This window comes from Xenopus laevis, chromosome 3L, assembly GCF_017654675.1.
Source record: "Xenopus laevis strain J_2021 chromosome 3L, Xenopus_laevis_v10.1, whole genome shotgun sequence".
Lineage (NCBI taxonomy): Eukaryota > Metazoa > Chordata > Amphibia > Anura > Pipidae > Xenopus > Xenopus laevis.
In genome coordinates, this window is record NC_054375.1 from 14,721,070 (window position 1) to 14,746,973 (window position 25,904).

Consider the following 25,904-nt stretch of genomic DNA (forward strand, 5'->3'; position numbering starts at 1 on the left):
TAGACACCATCTCTCCCTACTATACCTGCTATCCCACAGTCACACTCCCTTCCCAGAGACTATTATCCACTGTTACTATAGACACCATCTCTCCCTACTATACCTGCTATGCCACAGTCACACTCCCTTCCCAGAGACTATTATCCCAATTTTACTATATAGGCACCATCTCTCCCTACTATACCTGCTATCCCACAGTCACACTCCCTTCCCAGAGACTATTATCCCACTGTTACTATAGGCACCATCTCTCCCTACTATACCTGCTGTCCCATGGCTACAGTCCCTTCCCAAAGGCTATTATTTCATTGCATAATGCAATGAAAACAAATATAATTAGCGAATACTAAGTGGGGGGGAACTAAAAAGGCGACCCATATCCCCAGACATTCACCAGATTACCCATAGGCTCAAGAATTTTTTGGGGAGACCAAATAAAATAAATTTTCCCTCCAACGCAATGTGTTTAATCTTCAGTTTAATGCTGTAGGCAAAGAACCCTGCTGAGCCACCAGCTGCAACATCAGATGCTTTGAGAATTAGTGAGAACAGCAGGGCGGCGCCACGCAGAGAGGGCGAGAATCCGCGAGCAATGGAGCGTTCATCTGCAAACAGGCGAAAGTGACATGTCAGCAAATTGGCATTAACCATGTCTGTGCCAATGGCTTGAAGTAGTTCCCATGGTGGGGACTGGAAGCAGGTAAATTCTTCTGCGATGTGTGTAAATGCTCCCAGTTATTAGCTATCTCCATGGTTGACAGTGTTTCCCCAAGAACAGACAAGTCTTACTCAGGAAACCCCGTGTCCACCATAGAACCTGACTTTAAGGGCCCACTCTCAGAAACATTAGCTGCAGACAGTGCTAAATAAAATAAATACTTTATTTATTATATAATATCATTTATAATCATTGCATGTTACAATAAAATACACATATAAATTATTTGTAAGGAAAGCAGCCTCCTCATTCAGAATATATATGAATAATATCAGGTTGGCAAAGCACTCCATTTTTTGGGGAGTGGGTGGGTCATCACAGTTGCTTTTTCTGCCCAGATCAGCCAGTGGAGTCATCATCCATACCCACATCTTTTTAGCTGAAACGCCGCTTTAAGTTTTTATAATCTTCGTAAAATTTGCTTTCGTCACTGAATACGGCTGTTTCTATCTGTTCGTTATTAGTTCCATCCATGCCTAATGTCGCCTTCAGAAAATACTGGAATAGAGTCTGGGATTCCAAGATGAGGTCCATAGTTCTGTCTATGTACTCTTGCCGGCTCCCATATTTCTCCAGGAGTTTGAGTTTGGCCTCCTTGCGACTATACTGCGCTTCAGCCTCCAATATTTTCTCCGGCCCCGCAATTTGTCGGAACGGGTCGCTATCCAGGTAGGATCGTTTAATCATTAGGTCAATCATCTTTTTGTTATCAGACAGCTCCTTAGCTGCTTTGTTTGCTGGAGGTTTGGGTTTTTTGGGCAGTTTGATCTGGGAATTTTGGACTGGCTTTTCCACAGTGCCAGTGCCCATTTCCAAAGCAGAAAGTTCTTCCTTTGCCTTGACTTTTTTAACCTTTTGTTCTTCTACTATCTTGCTTTCTGGAAACTTCTTTAGTTGGACCATATCCTTTTCCTTTAAATCAAGGTCTGTTAATTTAATTTTCTGGGTTTCCTAAGAAAAAGAGAGATACAGAAAGGGTTACTTCTGATGTGCCCATCTCTCTACATTATTAACATTAATAATACAGCAATGTGCCACTTACCCTTTCTTCTGTTCCTCCTGATAGTTTTCCAAACACCAAAACAGTATCAAGACCTTCTGGACCATTTTTATATTTTCCTCTGAACTTCGCGACTCGGAAAGCAGGAAACAGGTTCAGTAATAATAAAGAAGCCAAATGGCTGAGAATTAAAAAATAGATCAAATTCTGTATCTTTTTACAAGACATTTTGATTCTTGATTTACTGAAACAGCGAGGTTGACTCAGAGAGCAACGTGAGCTGTTTCAGCAACGCATCAAAATGAAGCTCAATGCAGATATCAGATACCTTGTGCACTCTAGTGATGTCACAATGTCTTGGAAAAGCAGTGCAGCCAATCACATGCCACACTCTGTTTATGTCACAATGTGTCTAGGAAAAGCAGTGCAGCCAGTCACATGCCACTCTCCGATGATGTCATAGTGAGTCTGGAAAAGGCAGTGCAGCCAATCACATTCAATTACTCTTCTCCTTACAGATTAGCATTATCATTATTAGACTTTAAAATAATGCCATTAAGAGGGTTATTTACTAAACTCAGAATTTATCTCATTTTTATTAAAAAAAAACACGACCAAACTCCCATGCCCGATTTTACCTTATTTATTAATTTTAAAACTCTAATTAATCGGATCGGGAAAAAACCTACTAAAATTGAACACAAACCCAAATTTCCTGATTTTTTTGGACTGTTTTTCCCGAATCGCTCGATATTTTGGTGGGTTTTTGCCGACAACACCTTTTTTTTTGGATTATCAGGCTAAACCCAGCGTAAACTACAATGTCTTCAAATTGGGAAAGGTCTCTCCCACTGAATTATACTGGACCTTGATAGGTCTGAATGGTGGATTTTCAAATCCGACCTTTTTTTCAGCTTTGAGGTATAATAAATCTCCAAAAAAATTAGTTTTTGCCCCAAAAAGCCTGATCAGATACATTTGAGATTTAGAAAATGACCAGCAGCTCTCCAGTTTGCAATTTCAGCAATCTGGTTACTAGGGTCTGAATTACCCTAGCAACCATGAATTGATTTTAATAGGAGACTATAATATGAATAGGAGACGGTCTGAATGTAAAGAGGAGTAATAAAAAGTAGCAATTACAATAAATGTGTAGCTTTACAGAGCATTTGTTTTTATAGATGGGGTCAATGACCCCCATTTAAACGCTGGAAAGATTTAAAAGAAGGCAGCAAATATTTAAATAACTATAAAAAAATAAATAAAGAAGACCAGTTGAAAAGTTGCTTAGAATTGGCCATTCTATAAGATACTAAAAGATAACCAGCACTTTAAATGAGAGTAAAGCAAATAGGCAGGGGTGAAACGCTGAGATAAATATTTTTATTTATTATTTGCTTTGGAAGTAGTCTTTAGGATTAGGCTGCCCATACACACTGCCAAATTGTCTGATGCTTTCAAATGAATTTGTTGTGTAAGGATAAAATAAAATGTTAACGGAAATCTACTGGACATCAGGCACGTTGGAAGATCTGACCAACTGTCAAAGATGTGGGAAGGGTATTTGCTAATCCCATATACATTATGGGTCAGGAACAAAGAATCTCTATAAAGCACTGGATGAGCATTTTATATATGTATAATGTGTTCTGCATGTATGGAGGCCTTGCTGGCAGACCTGTATGAACAATAATTCAATTGGGTAATATAATACAAGTTTCAAAGTTTCTCTGGGTTTAGTTACCCACAGAAACCAATAATTGGTTGTCTCTGATTGGCTGCCTCTGATTGGTTGCTAACATTGCACTTTTATTGGTTTGTAAGAATTATAATTAATAATCATGACTTTAGGTGCTTAGTACAGGGGAATACCTATGCGGCCATAGTTTTATGGGATCTCTCTGTACAGACTATGAGCAAACTTAGGGACTGTACCTGCTGAATTGTGCTTAGTACAGAGGAATACCTATGCTGCCATAGTTTTATGGTATTTCCCTGTACAGACTATGAGCAAACTTAGGGGACTGGTCCTGCTGAATTGTGCTTAGTACAGGGGAATATCTGTGCTGCTATAGTTTTCTGTTATTTCTCTGTACAGGCTATGAGCAAACTTAGGGACTGTTCCTGCTAAATTATGTTTAGTACAGGGAATATCTACCCACAGAAACCAATTGGTTGTCTCTGATTGGCTGCCTCTGATTGGTTGCTAACATTGCACTTTTATTGGTTTGTAAGAATTATAATTAATAATCATGACTTTAGGTGCTTAGTACAGGGAATACCTATGCTGCCATAGTTTTATCGATCTCTCTGTACAGACTATGAGCAAACTTAGGGGCTGTGCCTGCTGAATTGTGCTTAGTACAGGGAATTACCTATGCTGCCATAGTTTTATGGGATCTCTCTGAACAGACTATGAGCAAACATAGGAACTGTTCCTGCTGAATTGTGCTTAGTACAGAGGAATACCTATGCTGCCATAGTTTTATGGGATCTCTCTGTACAGACTATGAGCAAACTTAGGGGACTGTTCCTGCTGAATTGTGCTTAGTACAGGGGAATATCTATACTCATGAAGGTTTCTTTCTCTGCGCTACCTGCTTGCAAGTCTGTGACACCGGAGGGAGCTAAAAAAAGACACAAATGACAGAAATAAAGAACAATATTTTGTATTCCCCTGCATAATTAATGTATGTACTGAATCATGGCCAAAGGAGGGAATGTAGTGCTGTTCTGGCCATGAAATAATTGGCGGTAACTCTAAGAGCAGAATTTCAGGTTTTAACCAGAAATTCTGCCCTTCTATTTCTCAAAGAGCACAACCCTTACCATTGTCTGAGCACAGGAGAGGTAAGTGTGATGCGAGTCTTTGGGAAGTTTTATTTACTTTGCTCTTAGGTAGAAAAGCAGCAGCATCTGGAGGGCGACTGGTCTATGTACTTCGTAATGCATACACACATTTTTTGAGCGACCCTTCTTTTGACCTGTGGATGCTTAGATGTCCCTTAACCTAAAGGGTTAGACCTCTGCCCTATGCTCTCTGACCTCTTTGGCCTTTTAACAACTTTCTCTAGAATAACTTTTTGTCATAAAACATTGGTCCTGTCACTTAGTATAACTGAGCTTTTACTTTCCTTTATAAAAGAGCATTTTGTCCCAGTGGTTGCATTCTGTCCCATTGTAAGCAGCAGTCCTGTCCTGCTTTATGGCAGCTGAGATTCTAGCTATCTGTATAACAGAGTATTCTGTCCCAGTGGCTGCACAGATCCTATCTGATCCCCATTGGAAGCAGCAGTCCTGTCCTGCTTTATGGCAACTGAGACTCTAGCTATCTGTATAACAGAGCATTCTGTCCCAGTGGCTGCACAGATCCTATCTGATCCCCATTGGAAGCAGCAGTACTGCCCTGCTTTATGGCAGCTGAGATTCTAGCTATCTGTATAACAGAACATTCTGTCCCAGTTGCTGCACAGATCCTATCTGATCCCTATTGTAAGCAGCAGTCCTGTCCTGCTTTATGGCAGCTGAGATTCTTGCTATCTGTATAACAGAGCATTCTGTCCCAGTTGCTGCACAGATCCTATCTGATAGCAACTCCCCCTGTCTGCCCAGGATACACCCTATATACACGAACAAAATGTATCTGACCCATTCTTTCCCACTAAACCACACAGTGCTGGAATTTCACATCAAGACAAGTGAACAGTCGGTAGGTGTGCTGCCTGAATCCAAAATATATAGCTACAAATGAACTTTCTCTATTAAATGACCTGTGTTTTAACTCCAATGGGAATTAGAAAGCTCATAACATCCCCAGAATAACAGTGTGCTATGTAATCCATAAAGAGCTTTTTTCATATGTACATAGCGTTCCAAACCTCATAAGTCTCTCATTCATTCATGCAACCTATTATAAACCAACAGGAGCCACTTCCTTGCACTCTATGCTGTTTTCAAGGAGTTCAGGTAGGGTGAATATCAAGAATTTTAGGAGCCTGTAGAACATGCAGCACTACTAATTCACTTCTTGATAGAGTAATATGTTCTATAGTAACAGTGGGATAATAGTCTCTGGGAAGGGAGTGTGGCTGTAGGATACCAGATATAGTAGGGAGAGGTGGTGCCTATAGTAACAGTGGGATAATATTCTTTGGTAAGGGTGTGTGTGACTGTGGGATAGCAGGTATAGTAGGGAGAGATAGTGCCTATAGTAACAGTGGGATAATAGTCTCTGGGAAGGGACTGTGACTGTGGGATAGCAGGTATAGTAGGGAGAGATGGTGCCTATAGTAACAGTGGGATAATAGTCTTTGGGAAGGGAGTGTGACTGTGGGATAGCAGGTATAGTAGGGAGAGATGGTGCCTATAGTAACAGTGGATAAAAGTCTCTGGAAAGGGAGTGTGACTGTGGGATAGCAGGTATAGTAGGGAGAGATGGTGCCTATAGTAACAGTGGGATAATAGTCTCTGGGAAGGGAGTGTGACTGTGGGATAGCAGGTATAGTAGGGAGAGATGGTGCCTATAGTAACAGTGGATAATAGTCTCTGGGAAGGGAGTGTGACTGTGGGATAGCAGGTATAGTAGGGAGAGATGGTGTCTATAGTAACAGTGGATAATTGTCTCTGGGAAGGGAGTGTGACTGTGGGATAGCAGGTATAGTAGGGAGAGATGGTGCCTATAGTAACAGTGGATAATAGTCTCTGGGAAGGGAGTGTGACTGTGGGATAGCAGGTATAGTAGGGAGAGATGGTGTCTATAGTAACAGTGGATAATTGTCTCTGGGAAGGGAGTGTGACTGTGGGATAGCAGGTATAGTAGGGAGAGATGGTGTCTATAGTAACAGTGGATAATAGTCTCTGGGAAGGGAGTGTGACTGTGGGATTGCAGGTATAGTAGGGAGAGATGGTGTCTATAGTAACAGTGGATAATTGTCTCTGGGAAGGGACTGTGACTGTGGGATAGCAGGTATAGTAGGGAGAGATGGTGTCTATAGTAACAGTGGATAATAGTCTCTGGGAAGGGAGTGTGACTGTGGGATAGCAGGTATAGTAGGGAGAGATGGTGTCTATAGTAACAGTGGATAATTGTCTCTGGGAAGGGAGTGTGACTGTGGGATAGCAGGTATAGTAGGGAGAGATGGTGCCTATAGTAACAGTGGATAATAGTCTCTGGGAAGGGAGTGTGACTGTGGGATAGCAGGTATAGTAGGGAGAGATGGTGCCTATAGTAACAGTGGGATAATAGTCTCTGGGAAGGGAGTGTGACTGTGGTATAGCAGGTATAGTAGGGAGAGATGGTGCCTATAGTTACAGTGGGATAATAGTCTCTGGGAAGGGACAGTAATATTTTACATACTCCTTGCTATACATATGGATGAATTGTTACGGGGGCATATTATAGGGAATGAGTACTACAGTAAACATATGTAACTATGGGTGAAGCTGATGGAGTAGGAGTCATTAGAGCAATAAAATCCATATTTGTATTTATTAGATTATAGAAGAGTCAGATTGTCCCAGCTGCCCCGTAGCTTCCCCGGCCCCTATCATCTCCCTGGTGACCATGGAATGTGAGGGAGGGGAGAGTTTAGAATTACTTCCTTCATCCTTTAAATATCCCCAGCCCGGTGCTTCCTACAAGCAGTACATGAGGAGTGAGTACTCAGGGTGGCACTTGCTCTGCGCTTCCTTTTCTCTCCCTTTCTTCCTCCTTGTGTACATTTACTCAGCGCAGCTATCATGTGTCTTTCCTGACTCTACTGCTGGGGCCACAGTTGCTTTCCTTTAGCCGGGATTATCCGGTGGTTTAGAAGTCACCTGGACAGAGCCCAAAAGGTAATGTATTTCTTATAATTGTAGGGTGAAGACTTGTTAACTGTATCTAACCTTTCTTCAGAGGGGACCCAGAATGCTAACGGCATTTGATTCAAAAGCTTTTTATCCTTGTGGGAGAAATTAAAGGGCAACTAAAGCCTATTGTAAAATTAATGTAAATGGTTTTGTAGTGTGGTGGTCTGTTATGTTGCAGTTCTGTGCAAGTACAGTATGCATATTTTTCCCATGCTACCGAGCAATATTCCTGGGCCCTCTTCCACCATGTGCATAACTTGTGACCCTCATGTAGAACTCGCCTCCTCTGTAGCATAATATCCTTACATTTTACAAGAGGGGTTACTTTATTCACTATATATTCTAACTGATTCAGAGGAAGGTGAAAATCACACCTGATTTTCGGGGGAAAAAATCCTTCCTGATTCAAAAGGGAAATCAGACCAGTCTCTGGATCAGCTATGTACTAAGAATTCATTTCAGTTACCTTGCATACTCTCTCTTAGTGAAAAAAAGCATCCAACCTTTTCTTAGAACCTCTAATATATCTGCCAGTACAGCTGCTCCAGAGAAGGAATTTTTCAGTTTTGCAGCTCTCTGGGATTTTGTGCTGAGCGCCCACCTATTTAAAAAACAAATTTTAATCCCCATCATTACTGTATTCTAGTAATGGGTCTGGATGTTCTATCCCAATAGCACTCTTTTCTAATACTATGTCCAAATTTTATATCCCACTAGCACTCTATTCTAATACTATGTCCAAGTTGTATATCCCACTAGCACTCTATTCTAATACTATGTCCAGGTGTTATATCCCAGTAGCACTCTTTTCTAATACTTTGTCTGTGTGTTATATCCCACTAGTACTCTATTCTAATACTGGGTTTGAGTGTTATATTCTACTAGCACTCTATTCTAATACTGGGCCCAGGTGTTATATCTCAGTAGCACTCTATTCCAATACTATGTCCAGGTGTTATTTCCTACTAGAACTTTATTCTAATACTATGTCTGGGTGTTATATCCCACTAGCACTCTATTCTAATACTATGTCTGAGTGTTATTTCCAACTAGCACTCTATTCTAATACTATGTCTGAGTGTTATTTCCAACTAGCACTCTATTCTAATACTATGTCTGGGTGTTATTTCCAACTAGCACTCTATTCTAATACTATGTCTGGGTGTTATTTCCAACTAGCACTCTATTCTAATACTATGTCTAGGTGTTATATCCCGCTAGCACTCTATTCTAATACTATGTCCGGGTTTTATTTCCCACTAGCACTCTATTCTAATTCTATGTCCGGGGTTATATCCCACTAGCACTCTATTCTAATACTACGTCTAGGTGTTATTTCCAACTAGCACTCTATTCTAATACTATGTCTAGGTGTTATATCCCACTAGCACTCTATTCTTATACTATGTCCGGGTGTTATTTCCCACTAGCACTCTATTCTAATACTATGTCTGGGCGTTATTTCCAACTAGCACTCTATTCTAATACTATATGTCTACGTTTTATATCCCACTAGCACTCTATTCTAATACTATGTCTGGGTGTTATTTCCCACTAGCACTCTATTCTAATACTATGGGGCAAATTCACTAAAGCGCGAAGTAACTAACGCTAGCGCAAATTCGCCAGCGTGACGTCATTTCGTTACTTCGCCGATTTACTAACGGGCGCTGGCGTAAATTCGCTAGCGAAGTGGACCTACTCTAGCGCTACTTCGCACCCTTACACCAGGCGAAGTTGCGCTATGGCGAAGGGACGTAACTATGCTAATTCACTAACTTGCGGATTTTCATGAACGTTAACTCTTGCGCCAGACTTGCCTTTGCCAACTGAGACCAGGCGAAGTGCAATAGAGTTGATAGGGCTTGCTTCAAAAAAAGTTGAAATATTTTCTAAGTACCAAAAAACGCTGGCGTCTTTTCCTTTTTTAAGGGTGATAGGCTGAAAAAGATTGTACATTTTTTTGGGAGTACCCTCCTTCCCCCCTACATTTCCTAACATATGGCACCTAAACTATACAGTGGGCACATGTGTAGGGCAAAATAACTCTATTTTATTTTATGAAGCTTTCCCAGGCTTGTGTAGTGTAATGTATTTGGTGCTACACATACTGTACGTCCATTGTACTTTAACTCGGCGCCTTATGCAAATTAGGCTTAGCACTCTTTTCTAATACTATGTCAGGGTGTTATATCCCGCTAGCACTCTATTCTAATACTATGTCCGATTGTTATTTCCCACTAGCGCTCTATTCTAATAATATGTCCGGGTGTTTTTTCCTACTAGCACTCTATTCTAATACTATGTCTGAGTGTTATATCCAACTAGCACTCTATTCTAATACTATGTCCGTGTGTTATATACCTCTAGCACTCTATTCTAATACTATGTATAGGTGTTATTTCCTACTAGCACTCTATTCTAATACTATGTCTAGGTGTTATATCCTACTAGCACTCTATTCTAATACTATGTCCAGGTGTTATTTCCTGCTAGCACTCTATTCTAATACTATGTCTAGGTGTTATTTCCTACTAGCACTCTATTCTAATACTATGTCTGGGTGTTATTACCTACTAGCACTCTATTCTAATACTATGTTCAGGTGTTATTTCCTACTAGCACTCTATTCTAATACTATGTCCAGGTGTTATTTTCTACTAGCACTCTATTCTAATACTATGTCCAGGTGTTATTTCCTGCTAGCACTCTATTCTAATACTATGTCTGGGTGTTATTTCCTAGTAGCACTCTATTCTAATATTGGGTCTGGGTGTTATATCCCACTAGCACTCTGTATATCCCATCTTGCACTGTGTCATGGCCATCAGTAATCATGGGGCCCCAGAATACTAAGTTAGTAGGGGTCCTCTCCCCCAAGCACCCGACTATTCCTGTTATTTCAACATGTTGGACATTGTTACCGACAATAACTTAAATCTTTGTTGTGTGCATTGTGACAGTGATAATAATGTTCCCTGGTGATAGAATGATACTTACGGGCCTGACCCCGCACTCCTGCATATAACAGGTGTATGACTCTGTGTTACAGGCATTATGGATAACAAGGTGCCGGGTGCCATAAGCAATGGAGACTGTGTGCCAACCAAGCCTCTCATGGAGAAGGAGCCCAAAGCAGAGGACAGCGCCGGAATGACTGAGAGGGGACAGTGGAACAATAAAGTGGAGTTTGTCCTGTCTGTGGCCGGAGAAATTATTGGACTGGGGAACGTGTGGCGCTTCCCGTACTTGTGCTACAAAAATGGAGGAGGTAAGGAGAGTCGCACTTATACCTCATATACATACAGAGTGATGGGCAAATGGAAGTGTTCCACATACGTGTGTTTTGTCCCCAAAAACAATTACAGAACTGTCAACTTACCCAACAAGCAAACACATAGGGCAAAACTCGTGGGTTATAGTTCAGTAACTGCTTGGGTTCCACAGGTAACATATGCCCCCAGCCAATAGAACCTATATATAACGGTTAGTTGGTTGCCCTCCTGGGTCTATCCCTTACTTCTCTGGCCATACTCACTTGTATTATCCAAGCAGATAATCTCGTCAAGAATGTTCATCCCTCTGGGTTGTTACTGTCTAAGCAAGTAAAGGCTTGAGGCATTTAATCAATAGGACTTATTGTGACTAAAGCTGCCATACTGCTTCCCTATACTGCTTCCCTTGACAAGAAAATATAAAATATCACCCACAGGCTCCAATGGGCAATTTGTCATGCGTAATATGTGGGATGCGGGCTTGAAAACGTTCATCAGAACAAAGCATCTCATACAAATAGGAGTCCCCATATGTTATGCAGCAATTCCACACAGGACTTCTATTGTCTTCAGAGTAGAGAACAGGTCGGTACTAGGGCCCCTGGACTCCCCCAGTAACACAATACATGGAGGCAAGTGATTCTGAGTCATGTCCCAGCCATACAACATAATATAGAGTACGGCACATGGTCACATGGTGTTCCATCCAGCGGAAAACGATGGTGGGGACCTTAATAATGTCATTACTCCTAATAGTAGGGGACTAGTTGGGCCAAGGTACCATGGCTATAACCTAGTTCTAGCAGCAATGGCAGGGGTTACACAAGGGTTAGGAATGTGACTGTAGTTAAGGCAGAAAGGAGCTGCCAACATAAAGTCCAAAGTCCAACAAGTTCTGGGCATTGAAATGGTCACATTTCTTTGTGTAGAAAAGAACGGACCCATTGATTTGCCTCCATGAGCCGATTTTACGATTAACGGTTTCCATATAACCAAATCCCCATTGCTATGTTCTGGAGTTCTGCGAGAGTTCTTCCGTCTTGTTAAGGAGACACAGGTCAATTCTACGGGTCTTGTACCATACTGATCTGGGTCACTGCTATATGCTTCATGGTCTGCACAACACTTGTGTTTAATCAGTAAGGGCCAAACTGTTTACATTTCTGGCATTTTTTTTTTGAAGTCAGACTTCCTGACCAATCAGAGGTGCACATTACAACCCCAACATCGAGCCCTTATAAAATCAGCATGGAACATAAATTAATTAGCACATGTATTTGTAAATGTAATTGCTATTGAAATCCACAGCTGTTTTTATTCTCTGCACCACTGGCTCCGACTCCAGAAGCCAGCTGTTTAACAGACCAGGGTTGAGGTGGGGACCCTTGGGTTAACTGTAGAGCTCACATACAATAATCCCTCCTAATTCTTCCTCCTCGTGGCCCATACAAAGCTGCTTTAGGGCCCTTGTGACCTGCATGACTTGAACTTTGTATGGTGACTTTATTGAGCCATACATCCCTCCTGCTGCACGACCAAGGCCAGGAATCAATGGGCACCTTGTTTTTGTATAAGGAGAAGGTATATTCGGTCGTTCCGCTGAATCGCTGCCAGTTACACACAAACACAAACCCATGTGGAGTCCTCCCCCCTCGGTGATTGGTTATGTGGAGGGAGGTGGGTTGAGGTGTGTGAATGGGTTGAGAGGTGGCGGTTGGGTGGGGGCAAAGCTGCTGTAACTCAATTTTCTGTCATTTTATTACTTCACCTCATCGGTTCAATGTCTAAACATGAGTTCCAGAACTGAAAGGAACCCTTCAATGAGCTAATGAGTAACTGATGAATGGCTTCTGATGAATGGCACTGCCTTGTGTGGCCATTTCTGACTTTGGAGTGAATTTAGCTGAATAACACAGGGGCCCAGATCACTCAGTGGTTTCATATTGATGTTTGAGAGACTTTAGGGATATTGTACTAAGGCGACAGACCAATGGTGCCCAAAGTTGTGTGATGCACTGTGCTCCCTGGTTAGAGCAGATCATTTATTGCCCAGGACTGGGCTCCAAGGAGATAATCATTATAAGTTCTGGTTATTGTTTACTGGCACGTTTATAACCACCACAAATTTAGTAATCACGAGATCTGGTGTTGGGACAGTCAGCTGTTTTGGTATTCTGAGAGCTAGTGTATGAACACATTGCAAGGTGCAAAATTGGGGTGCCTGCAAAGTAGCGCATAGGTAGGGCTGGTGGTACTTCCAATGTGCCAATGTAGGCTCATGGGATGTCAGTTGCTTCCATGGAAACAACAAACCAAGGGAACCCTGCAATAACCACCAGGTCCAGGCTGGGGGTAATTCTAGGGGTCCCAAGCATCTGAACACCTAATTCTGTACAATTGTCCCTTTCTACATGTTTCTAGGAGCACACATGGGACACTTGTACTCGTAAATTGATCTTTTCCAATTCCGCGGTGAAGGTACGTTAATGAGAATGACTTCTGCTGTCAATGTAATTACTACCGAGCAGGTACCTGTTGCCTTCTGGGACACTGGGGCATTTGTGGTGGTACAACACCTTGTTGAAGGCTGGGAACATGACACTCTGATTTATGCTCCTAACAACTCCCCATAAAGCAGCATTTAGATAAGAGTTCTCCAACATCCATACTTTTTGCACTTGGACAATTACTTCCTAAATACCAAACCATGTTCCTTGTATGAATTTACCCTGTCTCCATGCAGGTGCCTTCTTCATACCATACCTTATATTTCTGTTTACCTGTGGGATCCCGGTCTTCTTTCTGGAGACAGCTCTGGGTCAATACACCAGCCAAGGGGGTGTCACAGCCTGGAGGAAAATCTGCCCTCTGTTTGAAGGTAAGTTTGTAGGAATCCATAGGTCACTTCACCACTCCAACTTTCCCACCACTTACTCTTTTTTTCTGGTTTTAAATGCTCCATTTACTAACTTGACTGTTAGTTGGACCCCCAGACAGTGGAACCCCAAATACTGGAAATATCTGGTGGTGGCTTTGCTCACCACACTCACTAAATGTTCTACCTACCTATAGAGTGTATTGATAGCCTCAAAACATGTTTCCTTCATGGCTCCGTCTGTTCATGTGATCACTGACATTTTAGCGCTAATAACTAGTTGCCATGCTAACATTTCCAGGTTGTGCAGCAAACATCTCAGGTTCTCCAAGTCAAGAGAAAATGCTACACAATTACTGGATAACTCCCAATACGACATAGATTAACATGTAATCTGGAAGTGTAATACACAGCTCTGGCATTCTGTAATTTGAGTGTTAGCATCTTCTATACCCCATAACAGGTCAAAAATTAGGTTTAGAAAAACAACAGCTTGAAACAAGGCCTTTTTCTTCTAGGAGCAGAAGACCATGCCGACCAGAATGTAAATGTAAAGTTAACATAATAGTTAATTTCTAATGAAGCCTATAAGTCCACCCTGCAAATTAACCCTGGATCAATATCTTATTGGTAACGTTACTGAATGATACATCCACCTTTGTCCCATCTAATGAGCACAACTCCAGCCAACTTCATTTATCTCTTTGGATCTCTCATGCCTTTGCTTATGGGCCCCAGGAAAGGGCAAGAAGGTCCATAACGGAACATTGTGTTACTCTGTTTCAGGGATCGGCTACGCCTCGCAGGTCATTGTTATGCTGCTGAATTGCTATTACGTTATAGTCCTGGCTTGGGCCCTTTTCTATCTCTTTAACTCCTTTACGTCTGAGCTGCCTTGGGCGTCTTGTGGCCATTCATGGAATACAGGTAACCACTCTAGCAAAGCAACGCATGTATAGACCCTACAGTCAACATGCACGTAAATGTGCTGCTGTAAAAACACATGCTAGTATTCTCCCTGTTTTCATTATCATTTATTCCTTACAAAAATTAACCAGTCCCCCCACTTTTATCACTTAGTGGGTACCCTCTCTTTATCCTACCATTCACCTGCTGACCCCCATTTATATACACACAGAGAACTGCGTGGATTTCTACAAGGCAAATTCTACCCACAACGTGACACTAAACGGCACCTCCAGCGTCATAGAGTTCTGGGAGTAAGTTTTTTTTACTCTTGGTGATCCTCATCCTATCCATATGCACACCCTTCTTTGTCTCCTAGTAGCCATATAAGTCTGATATCTCAACCCAAAATGCATCCAGTAGAACAAACTCCAGCTAGTATTTTTATAGGCTTGTAGGATAATTTTACTAGTAGCTATCATAGCATGACTGTCCATGAAAGGACAAAGCTAGGCCAAGGAGCTTTGGCATGGAAAGCAAGGGTCTGAGCCACCTCCATTAGCCATGTCTGGAAGAGTAAATGGTTGACACAGGAAGGTTGAAAAGGCAAAAAAAAGTAATTAGCTGGGTTAATGGAATCAAATAATGGGCTGCTCTTCAATAAACATATTTTTGGAGCTTCTGATGCCTGCCCATAGTTCCAGCCCAGTCCACATGCAGATATTTAATTAGAGGATAAAGTGAAATTTCAATATATTATAAGCAGCTAGAGTTTGATGCCTATGTGGCCTGTGACAAGGTTCCAAAATCATCATCCTCCTCCCCTACTTCTCTGTACCGCACACTTTCCTCCTCCCCAATTATAACAATCGTTTTGCTGCCTTGTAACCCAACTTTGTAACCCAACTCCCCTCTTCCCAGGAGACGAGTGCTTGGCATATCAGATGGCATTGGTAACATTGGGAGTCTCCGCTGGGAGCTGGCCCTGTGTTTGCTGTTGGCCTGGATCATCTGTTACTTCTGTATCTGGAAAGGGGTCAAATCAACAGGAAAGGTCAGTGATCTTGTGGCACTTTCTCCTATAGTGAGGGCCTGAAGGCTACATGAAGTAGGACATTATCAGGGATTTGGTCTGGTCTACAAAGGATGTATCAGGGTAAGGCTTGGCTGAGTATATGAGTGAGAAGTAAAGATTAGCTCTGATGCTGATGGTAGACCTAGGTTACTAGACTTGGTACATAACCATTACATTGGCCTGTAGGGCACTGATATTGTATAGGGTTGATCAATTCGAAGAGGTGACATTGAGTTTGGGGGGAGATCAAGAGTTGGGTGGTACCCAGCTAGTTGTGTACAGTCCGTATATTGCCTGCTGTAATTCTGATGTTGTAGAGCAGCCATGTGACATTCGCCAAAACTCTGCAAAAAAACATTATTAGAGCCACAATAGTTTCTTATTCTTCCAGCATCTCCTATTGTCTAATTCAATATGTGCATCTTCTGCAGGTTGTATATTTCACTGCCACATTCCCCTACCTAATGCTGATCGTGCTGCTTATCCGGGGGGTGTCACTACCTGGGGCCTTGACTGGAATCCAGTTTTACCTGTACCCTGATCTCAGCAAGTTGCAGGACCCAGAGGTAAGAAAGGCGGAGTATGCATCTGACAGCTTGTATGATAACACAGTGAGGCTACCACCCTCAGCTATACGCGCTCGGCTCCAGCCCTAGTTGGCCACACACTTGCTTAAGTGGGAGGTTCTGGCAGCTGATGAGAAGGACTACCATACAGTAGAGCCATAGTCCAGGTCCCCATTTTCCACAGGCCCCACCATGGTCACAGGGTACGGCTATATGGTAGCTACACCACTGATCACGAGTCATTGGAAGTTGTACAGTGGGGAAACAGTAGAGGTGAGTGTATAAAATAATGACTGCAGATTCAGCAGCTGGAGGGGTCCTAAGAAATGTAAAGACCAATGACCAATCCTCTTGCCTAGGTAATTTCCAGCTCAGCAGGTGGTTGACAAAAAAGGCTCAGAATCCCTCCCCATTCATTTCAATGTCTCACAAGTGCACCTACTTTGTCAAGACCACTCCCAAGCTATTTTAGGGGGCGCCAATTCTGTTGCCCGGTTAATTTCCAACTTGGCCGCTTGTATTTCATTAATTTTAATGGAAGTCTCCTGGACTAGTGGGTGCCCTTATGAGTCCAGGCATTTTGTTGTCTAATTGAGAAATTGCCCTATGTGGCTTCGCAGTGGCCCTAAATGTCATACCTGAAGCACACGGGATGGCAACATGATGGTTGGTCACTTCATTGACCACAATTTGTTCTTGTTGGATATGACAGTTGGTCCGTCCCCACACTGTGTGCTTCAGACATGGTGGGTGCTTCCTAATGAATAAGACTGCCCCATGTGCTATAGGCATGCTGGGGTTACATTTTATACCCCCCATGCACCATAGAGTATATCCTGGGCATTACAGACACTGAAAATATCGCAGCCTTACTGCTTTAATATAAAATATGGATTATTGTCCAGTGTTAGTATCTTAATGAAGCTGCTGGGGTTTTGTTCCCTCCTCGGCAGGAGTCTGGGGCCTGCTCCCACTGCGCTGTCCACTTAGGAATTTACACTCGGATAAGCCCAGTGGGGCAGCCAGCAGGACCCCAAACATGCCCCATGGACCTTCCTGGAAGATGCTGAGTCTAAACAGAACCTTAGCAGTTGGTGGCACAGTGTTCTCCGTGACTCTCGGGGGCTGCACAGGGTTTTATATTTCATATGGGGCTCTCCGAGGGGCAGAGGGAGCTCTCCCCAGCTCTGCACTCTATCAGGCTCCGGTAATGAGAGATTCTCTGCATGTCAGGTTTAGCTCACTGTACTGCCACTTTGCAGAATTGTTTGCATAATTGGCCAAAAATATAAGACACGGTCACTTTAAAGCCCAGATGATCAGCAACACCACATCAAATTTAAGGCCCCTTGCATTTAACTAACACTGAGAATTGAATTTAGGGCTTTTAATATTGATCAAGCGATTTTATGAAAAGTTCCCCATCTGGTAGGTCTATAAAAATAGCCTAGAGCATGGCTGGTTGATAAGAATTCAGACTGCACTGATACCTAATAAGCCATGCAGCACACTCCCAAGACAAACACTGCCTTCAGCTACATAGCAATGGGGTTCCCAAATGTGTCTGTAAGATAGTAGCAACCCCACATTGAAGTTAGTAGAGAACAGTTACTGTATGTCCCAACTACTCCATTTAGCCACTGACCCTACACAAACGCCTAATGCCCCTCCATGTGTATAATAACAGGCATAATGGGATCCGCCTGTTACCTGTCAATGGGGCACTACCCTGTATCTCACCCGTCTTGTACCCGATTGGCGCATGCACAGTACAGTCTCTATCTGGGATACCAGCTCCATTGCCAAATAAAAGGGCTGGTTCCCCTTTAAGTTAACGATTAGCATGTTATAGAATAGCCAGATCTAAGCAACTGTTCAATTATGCTTCATTGTTTATTTTTTAAAGTTTTTTTTAATGATTTGCTTTCTTCTTCTGATTTTTTAAGCTTTCAAAAAGGGGTCACTGACCCCCATTTAAAAACAAATGCTCTGTAAGGCTATACAAGTATTGTTATTGCTATTTATTACTTATATTATTTCTTTTCCCCTAATTGTATTGCTGTCTTTTATTTAAATTAGTACTTTATTGCTAGGGGAATTTATCTACATTAAAACCCAGGTGGGCCCTTGTTGTGCCCTGGGGGGGAATAACAAATGCCCTTTCTATCCTGCCCTTAAAGCAGACTTGCACAGACTTGTGTTTACACCCCAGAACTGTGTATGAGTTGGCTTGTTTGTACGGCTGGAATTCAGCTTTACTAGAGAATGTATGGAATCTCCTTACTGTATTCCCAGGGGAGCATCCCCATGTGTTAGCACTTACACCAATATACTAACTACCCACGTGTTATACATTAACTTATAATTTACTCCACTCATTCACAGCCCATTAAAGGGGAGTTGCTTTGCATCTCATTGGAAGCCTGATGTAGACATATACATTGTTGGGCTATCCAGTTTGGAAATCTAGTTGCTAATTTCGCTGACAGTAGCAAACAGGCATTTAGATGATAAGCAATGGGACAATCTAAATAATATTGGCAATTAGAATCTAAGCCTGAAGCCGGCCCAACTCTGTATAATGGAAACCAGTGGCAGTTTTCATTCCACGGATATACTCTTTGGGCAATGGCATAAGTAGATGTTACTGGGCCTCAGAGCAAATTCAGTTTAGGACCCTGAAAAATTGCTAAATTGACCATGATATATTGAAACTGCCAATTAAATAGGGCTTTACTGGGCCCTGTGCACTGCTGCTTCCCCCTTGCCACTTGCCACTCTGCAGTTGAGCCCCTGTCTTTGGTGGTTCCTCGTGCCCATTCTTAGACTGACATTCAAAACATGCCTTGGCATTTCAAGTATCCTATGGAAGCCCCTTTAACAACTGTCATCCATCTGGACCTACTTGTGCCATACAAGTGCAGCACAATCACGGGGCCCCTAAATTTGTGCCCTCTATCCCTCAACAATGGATGCCGGGCCAACAGGGTGCAGCCATGGGTGCTCATATAAGCAAGTGAGTGTGTAGTGAAATGTAAGTACGAAGGACAGAGTTTGGCTCCTTCTCCTACTGATTTCCTCATGCTTGCCGTGTTTTCATCAGACTGTCCTTGACAGGTTTGGATGGACGCTGGGACCCAGATCTTCTTCTCCTACGCCATCTGCCTGGGGTGCCTGACTGCCCTGGGGAGTTACAATAAATACAACAACAACTGTTACAGGTACTGACTCCCATACAAACACCCCCCTCTATGTAATTTTGGCCTGTCTTTAGTGACTTTGGGCTAGTGGTGTTGGTAGAGGTCATTAAGGAGAAGGAACATTGGAGAAGTCATTGTAAGAGGCCATGGGCTATTGGAGAACCACAAATAAATCAGGGACAATGTGATAAGATGGTTTTCATAAAGGTATTGGTACCAGGCCCTGTCAAACATCAATAGTATTAAATCTCAACACAAAATTGTACTGGGGTTGGACACAAATATGGGCAGAGGCAATAAATATGTTTTTTTTTCTGTTTCTAGGGACTGCATTGCACTCTGCTTCCTTAACAGTGGCACCAGCTTTGTGGCTGGGTTTGCCATCTTCTCAATCCTTGGCTTTATGGCAGAAGAACAAGGGGTGCACATCTCAGAGGTGGCAGAGTCTGGTAGGCACATTCATATTAACGCTGCTAACAACATAACTGTTGAACCTTTGGGATTAAGTGAGGACATGGGCAGCTCTAGTCTTATCAGGTTAGAAACATATTCACTTTCATCCAGTCAGAGACAACTTCAGACCCATCAGAGAATGTTACAGTTCCATCAGGTCAGGGACATCTACAGCCCCCTAAGGTTAGGAAACTTAATCAAGCCCCACCAGGATAGGGACAACTCAAGTGCCATTTGGTCAGAAACATTTTAAATTCCAACAGGTTAGAGATTATATCATCAGGGCAGGACATCCCCCACCCCTTCTGATCAATAACATCATAGTTAGCCTGAAACATTTTCAGGTCTTTAAGTGTAGACAACAATCCAATTAACTTCTGTCAAACAGACATTCAGATCATGAAAAACCTCCATTAACCCATGTAAAAGGAAATCTCTCTAATCTTGGTTTTGATTCAGGTCCAGGTCTGGCTTTCATTGCCTACCCCCGGGCTGTGTCCATGATGCCCTTCTCTCCTCTCTGGGCCTGCTTCTTCTTCTTCATGGTGATTCTACTGGGGCTTGATAGCCAGGTAAGCGAGACCTGCTCCTACATCTTCTTTGCCATGCCTACATGTAGATATCCACTTAACCCAATAGCCAGATAACATTTGGCTCCTGTGTCTTTCCAGTTCTTTTGTAAAACTTCTGTTGTATTTTTTATTTTCTTGTGGGCAGTTTGTGTGCGTGGAGAGCTTGGTCACTGCTGTGGTTGACATGTACCCCACCATATTCCGGAAGAAGAACCGTCGTGAGCTTCTCATTCTGGCCGTTTCTATAGTTTCCTTTTTTGTTGGTCTCATCATGCTTACTGAGGTGAGAGGTTGGAGTCAGGGGGGATATGGGCAAATGTTGGACCGTTAATGGATTTGGCCTAAATGGCTTTAATGTCTGCTGTGGAACAAGTGCTTCTGCTTGGTGCCATCTACAGTATATTTAGAGTTGACCACCAATGCTTCTGCATGGTGCCATCTACAGTATATCTAGAGTTGACCACCAATGCTTCAGCTTGGTGCCATCTACAGTATATCTAAAGTTGACCACCAATGCTTCCAGTGCTTAGAAGTACATGAATCAGTTCTGGAATTTGCACAAACTTCTCCTTTTTATGATATATTTTTGCCCTATTTCTCTTAATCAAACCAGATTTTCTTTCTTCTTGTTCCTCTTCCTTAGGGAGGAATGTACGTATTTCAGTTATTCGATTACTATGCTGCCAGTGGGATGTGCCTGCTCTTCGTGGCTATCTTTGAAACCCTGTGTGTAGGTTGGGTATATGGTAAGTGGTGGTCCCCCTCTGTGCGTGCAGCCTGGAAATTTCCATTACTTAGTGACAGATAAAATTACAGTGATTAGTATTCTACTTGTAACCCCTTCTTATAGTTACTGAAAGCTACACCCCAACCAAGTGTGTCCATAACATAGTTGGTGTAAATTAGGTCTTCTCCTTAATTTGATGGCATTTTCATTTTTCCAGGGGCGGATAATTTCTATGAGAATGTGGAGCACATGATCGGTTACAGGCCAACCGCTATTATAAAGTACTGCTGGCTCTTCATTACTCCGGCCGTGTGCATGGTAAGACCAAGGCATCCAGCTTGGTGGGAAGGTGGGAACTTCAGGGGATGGGACATCGCTCAGTATTTCATGTTTTCCTCTTTCAGGCCACCTTCTTATTCTCATTGGTGAAGTACACTCCACTAAATTATAATAAGCGCTATGTATACCCATGGTGGGGGGATGCTATTGGCTGGCTTCTGGCGCTCTCCTCTATGGTCTGCATTCCACTTTGGGTCGGCTACAAGTTGTCTACTATCAAAGGCTCTCTAATTGAGGTAATGAACTGCAGTCTCACCATCCATCCTGCAATGACCCTCATAGTCCTGTCCTTATATTTCCAGAACCAAAAAGATGCCTTGTTGACTTTGGTCATGACTAGGACCTCTTGCCCTGTCCAGAATTACAAAATCCTCTCCCCTTGTCAAATGCCCATAACAGTTAAAGTATCCTCTATATAAGACAGTGGTTGACATACTTCTAGCCTCCCTTGGAGGTCTAAAGCTTGGTCAGGGCCCCCTTAGCTCATAACAGGGATACAGATAAAGGAGAACTTTGGAATATCTACCATCGGCAGTAGAATATCTAGGGCATCAGATATTTACCCCAAATGTCACCCATCTTGATGTTCAAGCTGAGCTTTCTGCTGAGTCCAGGAGAGCAAATGGCCATTTCACCCAACTGGCCATCAGGCTGAGCCGTACCCCTGCCAGTACTCAATGGTCCACATTAGGAAGGGCAGCCCCATTGTTTGGGAACCAGTGATACAAGGTGGCCCACAAACCCCAGACAGTTGTCCAGTTCAATGTCCTGCCCTTACATTTCTGACCTGACCCCTCTCTTTTATCTGACAGAGATTTCGCCAGCTTACCTGCCCGGACCCTGATCTCCCGCAGAAGACCCAGTGTGAGCCCCTATCTCAGGTGGCACAAGGGACTCTACTAGAGGAATCTCTATGCTAGGAGTCAGCTTCTCGTTATACAGTATGTCATGTCTCCTTGGGATTGGCTCATCTCATGTTCTACCCAGTATCCCTGGAGTCACATACATGTATATATGACTTATGGGTGTATATGAATTACTGTACATACATATATAAATATATATATAAAACCACAATAATGTACATGTGCTACAGTAAATTACCTGTATGGAGTTTGGCCCCCTGGAGACTGTAGGATTCTGCTGGACTTTTCCACAAAAACATGTACAGATCTCTAACATTGCTGCATTCATTCCAAAGAAAATGGTTCAGCCCCAGAGTGGAAACTACACAATGACAGGGCATTATATTGAGCTGCTTCAATGTGATTGGACAGAGACTGTAGCTTTAAAGGATTCGCTTATGGGAAAACTGAGGATTCTGGAACATTTCCTGCTGAGAGATCAGCGATTCTTTCCCCCAAACGTTGGAAATAGGCAGATTCATAGGAAAAGAATTTGTGATTTTATCATTAAATATATACATCGATATAGTATGTTCTGTTTTGTGATCTGGGTTATAGTTTGACCCAAACTGGCTTTATTATTATTACCATGGTTCTACTCTTCTCACTGCTGTATGGAAGAATTTTGGGCGCCATCACATCCAGCGTCAGACAGGGTTACCCAGGCCCACTTGAAAACCCAGCTCCCAAGGGCCCACCACCCACTGTGTTGCTAGTAGAGGGGGCCTGGAACAGGGAGTGGGTTAGTGGACTTTTTTGTGGAGAGTGTGGCATAATGGGGAATGGCTGGGTGGATCATGGTTATAACCGATATAGGGCCTACTGAACATGCAACAGTGCCACCTGCTGGTCATTTTGACTAAACTCAACTGAAAATAAACTTCCTTAGAAAAGAAAAATCGTGTGATGTTCAGAGAATAAAGTTAGTGAGCTGGGAAGAGTCATGTGACCTGGCCTTTTCTAAGCAGAACAATCTTGGGGCCCCATAGAGGATCCTTTGAATGAACTCATTCCATACTAGGGAACCGGTTCCAAAGACAGGGAAGCATCTCCAAATGTCTTTTAACCTTCTGAATGCTTCAGTGGCCCATAGTGCTGCCAGGGTGTAACTGCATCGACACGTTAGGTGAAAGACGTTATTACAGGAACTTTTACCTAACACTGCATACACATGCGCCAGATTTGGGCAGAATTAGGCACTAAGAACTCTATGGTCCTGTTTTCATATATTTCTATAGTTTGCTTATAAATTAATAGAGAGTAAAATGAGTAAATGAGAACTATGGCCTGGCAGATATAAACTACTGAAGATGCTCGGAGCTAAAGTGTAACAATGATTAAACAATATAGATAGACACTCTCATGAGTATATTGGCACCAGTCTCTGCCCTTTACTTGCTACTGATGATGTGTGAAAGGGTGGGCTACGGACACAACTTTCTGACAGTAGGTAGTACTCCACCACCTTGTGGCATTCAGAGGTAGAGCAGTAATTTATCTGCCAGTTGGTAGTACTTTGTTTCCTTCTTGTGGCACTTAGAGGTAGTGCAGTAATTTATCTGCCAGTTGGTAGTACTTTGTCTCCTTCTTGTGGCTCTTATAGGTTTTGCAGTAATTTATCTGCCAGTTGGTAGTACTTTGTCTCCTCCTTGTGGCTCTTAGAGGTAGTGCAGTAATTTATCTTCCAGTTGGTAGTACTGTCTCCTCCTTGTGGCTCTTAGAGGTAGTGCAGTAATTTATCTGCCAGTTGGTAGTACTTTGTCTGCTCCTTGTGGCTCTTAGAGGTAATGCAGTAATTTATCTGCCAGTTGGTAGTACTTTGTCTCCTCCTTGTGGCTCTTAGAGATAGTTAAGTAATTTATCTGCCAGTTGGTAGTACTTTGTCTCCTCCTTGTGGCTCTTAGAGATAGTTAAGTAATTTATCTGCCAGTTGGTAGTACTTTGTCTCCTCCTTGTGGCTACTAGAGGTAATGAATTATTTTGCTGACATTAGGCAGTACTCTGTCACCACCTTGTGGCTGTTAAAGGTAATAATATCCCCTTGTTCGTATCCTAGAATGATACCTCCCCCATTAAAACATTAAAAAGCAGCACAATGTAGGCCTTGCCCTCCATCCATCCCAGCCAAGAGAAGGTACAGTTAGACATGCCCTCAGTACATCCAAAACCCAACCCTTTTGGCATCCATGCTTTGGGGCTATCATGCCATTGTAGAGTATGAAGAACCAGGGCTGTTTGGGAGGTTTAATTGATAGTAATAATAATAATAGATAATAATCTATAAAGGGCCACATATGAGCTGGACAATGAGCTGGAAGAGGGCAGAGAAACACCTAGGGAGTGGCTGATGTACATTAAGTTTGTGAATTTAATGAGCAATGATAGCATCAGCATATTATTTACCTCTTGATTCTGCCCACTAGAGGGACTCTGGAAGTAGACATAACTCCCGGCTGGCAGCAATTTCAGGATTCCCTTCAAAGGCCAAACTACACTAGCAATATTTAGCTTTGCATAGAGCTGTAAAATAGTGGAGGGGTAGGGGTGTCTATATATGTAAATCAGCAGGAAAATAATGAATAATAAATCATACAATTCCTTTTTTTCTTACGATTGGAGTAGAACAGCTACTGCTAACATGTGAGGAGTGGGTGCTACGGGTTACATGGAGCAAACATGTTATGACATCTCCCCTAAGTACAATGTCACTGAGAGCCAAGTTAACAACACAGGTGATAAAAAGTACATTCAGTACCAAAGGTACATTTACCTTAAAGAAGCTTAAAACCCTAGGTGATTGGCCACTGTCTCATACATAATATATTGCTTGGGCCACTGTACAATATACGTTGATGGGGCCACTGTCTCATACATTATATATTGCTGGGGTCACTGTCATACATTATATATATTGCTGGGGCCACTGTATAATATATGTTCATGGGGCCACTCTCTCATACATAATATATTGCTGGGGCCACTGTACAATATACAATATATGTTGATGAGGCCACTGTCTCATACATTATATATTGCTGGGGTCACTGTATAATATATGTTGATGGGGCTGCTGTCTCATCCATTATATATTGCTGGGGCCACTGTCATACATTATATATATTGCTGGGGCCACTGTCTCATACAATATATATTGCTGGGGCCAGTGTCATACATTATATATGTTGCTGGGGCCATTGTCTTATACAATATATACTGCTGGGACCACTGTCATACAATATATATATTGCTGGGACCACTGTCTCATACAATATATTTTACTGGGGCCACTGTTTCATACAAGGGTATTGCTGGGGCCACGGTCTCATAAAATATATATTGCTGGGGCCGCTGTCATACATTATATATATTGCTGGGGCCACTGTCATACATTATATATATTGCTGGACCACTGTCTTATACAATATATATTGCTGGGGCCACTG

The 25,904-nt window shown here is 42.5% G+C and overlaps 1 protein-coding gene across 2 annotated transcripts; it reads left to right on the forward strand.

Annotated features, from left to right (window-relative positions):
* The first annotated feature begins 243 nt into the window (after positions 1 to 243).
* On the forward strand, positions 244 to 22,985 carry slc6a13.L (solute carrier family 6 (neurotransmitter transporter), member 13 L homeolog). Of its 2 annotated transcripts, XM_018241139.2 has the most exons (16): positions 244 to 700; positions 1,183 to 1,387; positions 10,621 to 10,839; positions 13,587 to 13,721; positions 14,505 to 14,645; positions 14,857 to 14,938; positions 15,546 to 15,678; positions 16,131 to 16,265; positions 19,383 to 19,486; positions 19,790 to 19,914; positions 20,378 to 20,490; positions 20,636 to 20,773; positions 21,134 to 21,236; positions 21,435 to 21,535; positions 21,622 to 21,792; positions 22,369 to 22,985. In XM_018241139.2, the coding sequence occupies exons 3-16, from the start codon at positions 10,626 to 10,628 to the stop codon at positions 22,474 to 22,476; spliced, it is 1,803 nt and encodes a 600-aa protein (XP_018096628.1). In that variant the 5' UTR covers positions 244 to 700; positions 1,183 to 1,387; positions 10,621 to 10,625; the 3' UTR covers positions 22,477 to 22,985. The 2 variants fall into 2 exon arrangements, with proteins under 2 accessions (XP_018096628.1, NP_001083451.1); NM_001089982.1 differs by lacking the exons at positions 244 to 700; positions 1,183 to 1,387 and adding an exon at positions 7,426 to 7,553.
* Positions 22,986 to 25,904: the final 2,919 nt, after the last annotated feature.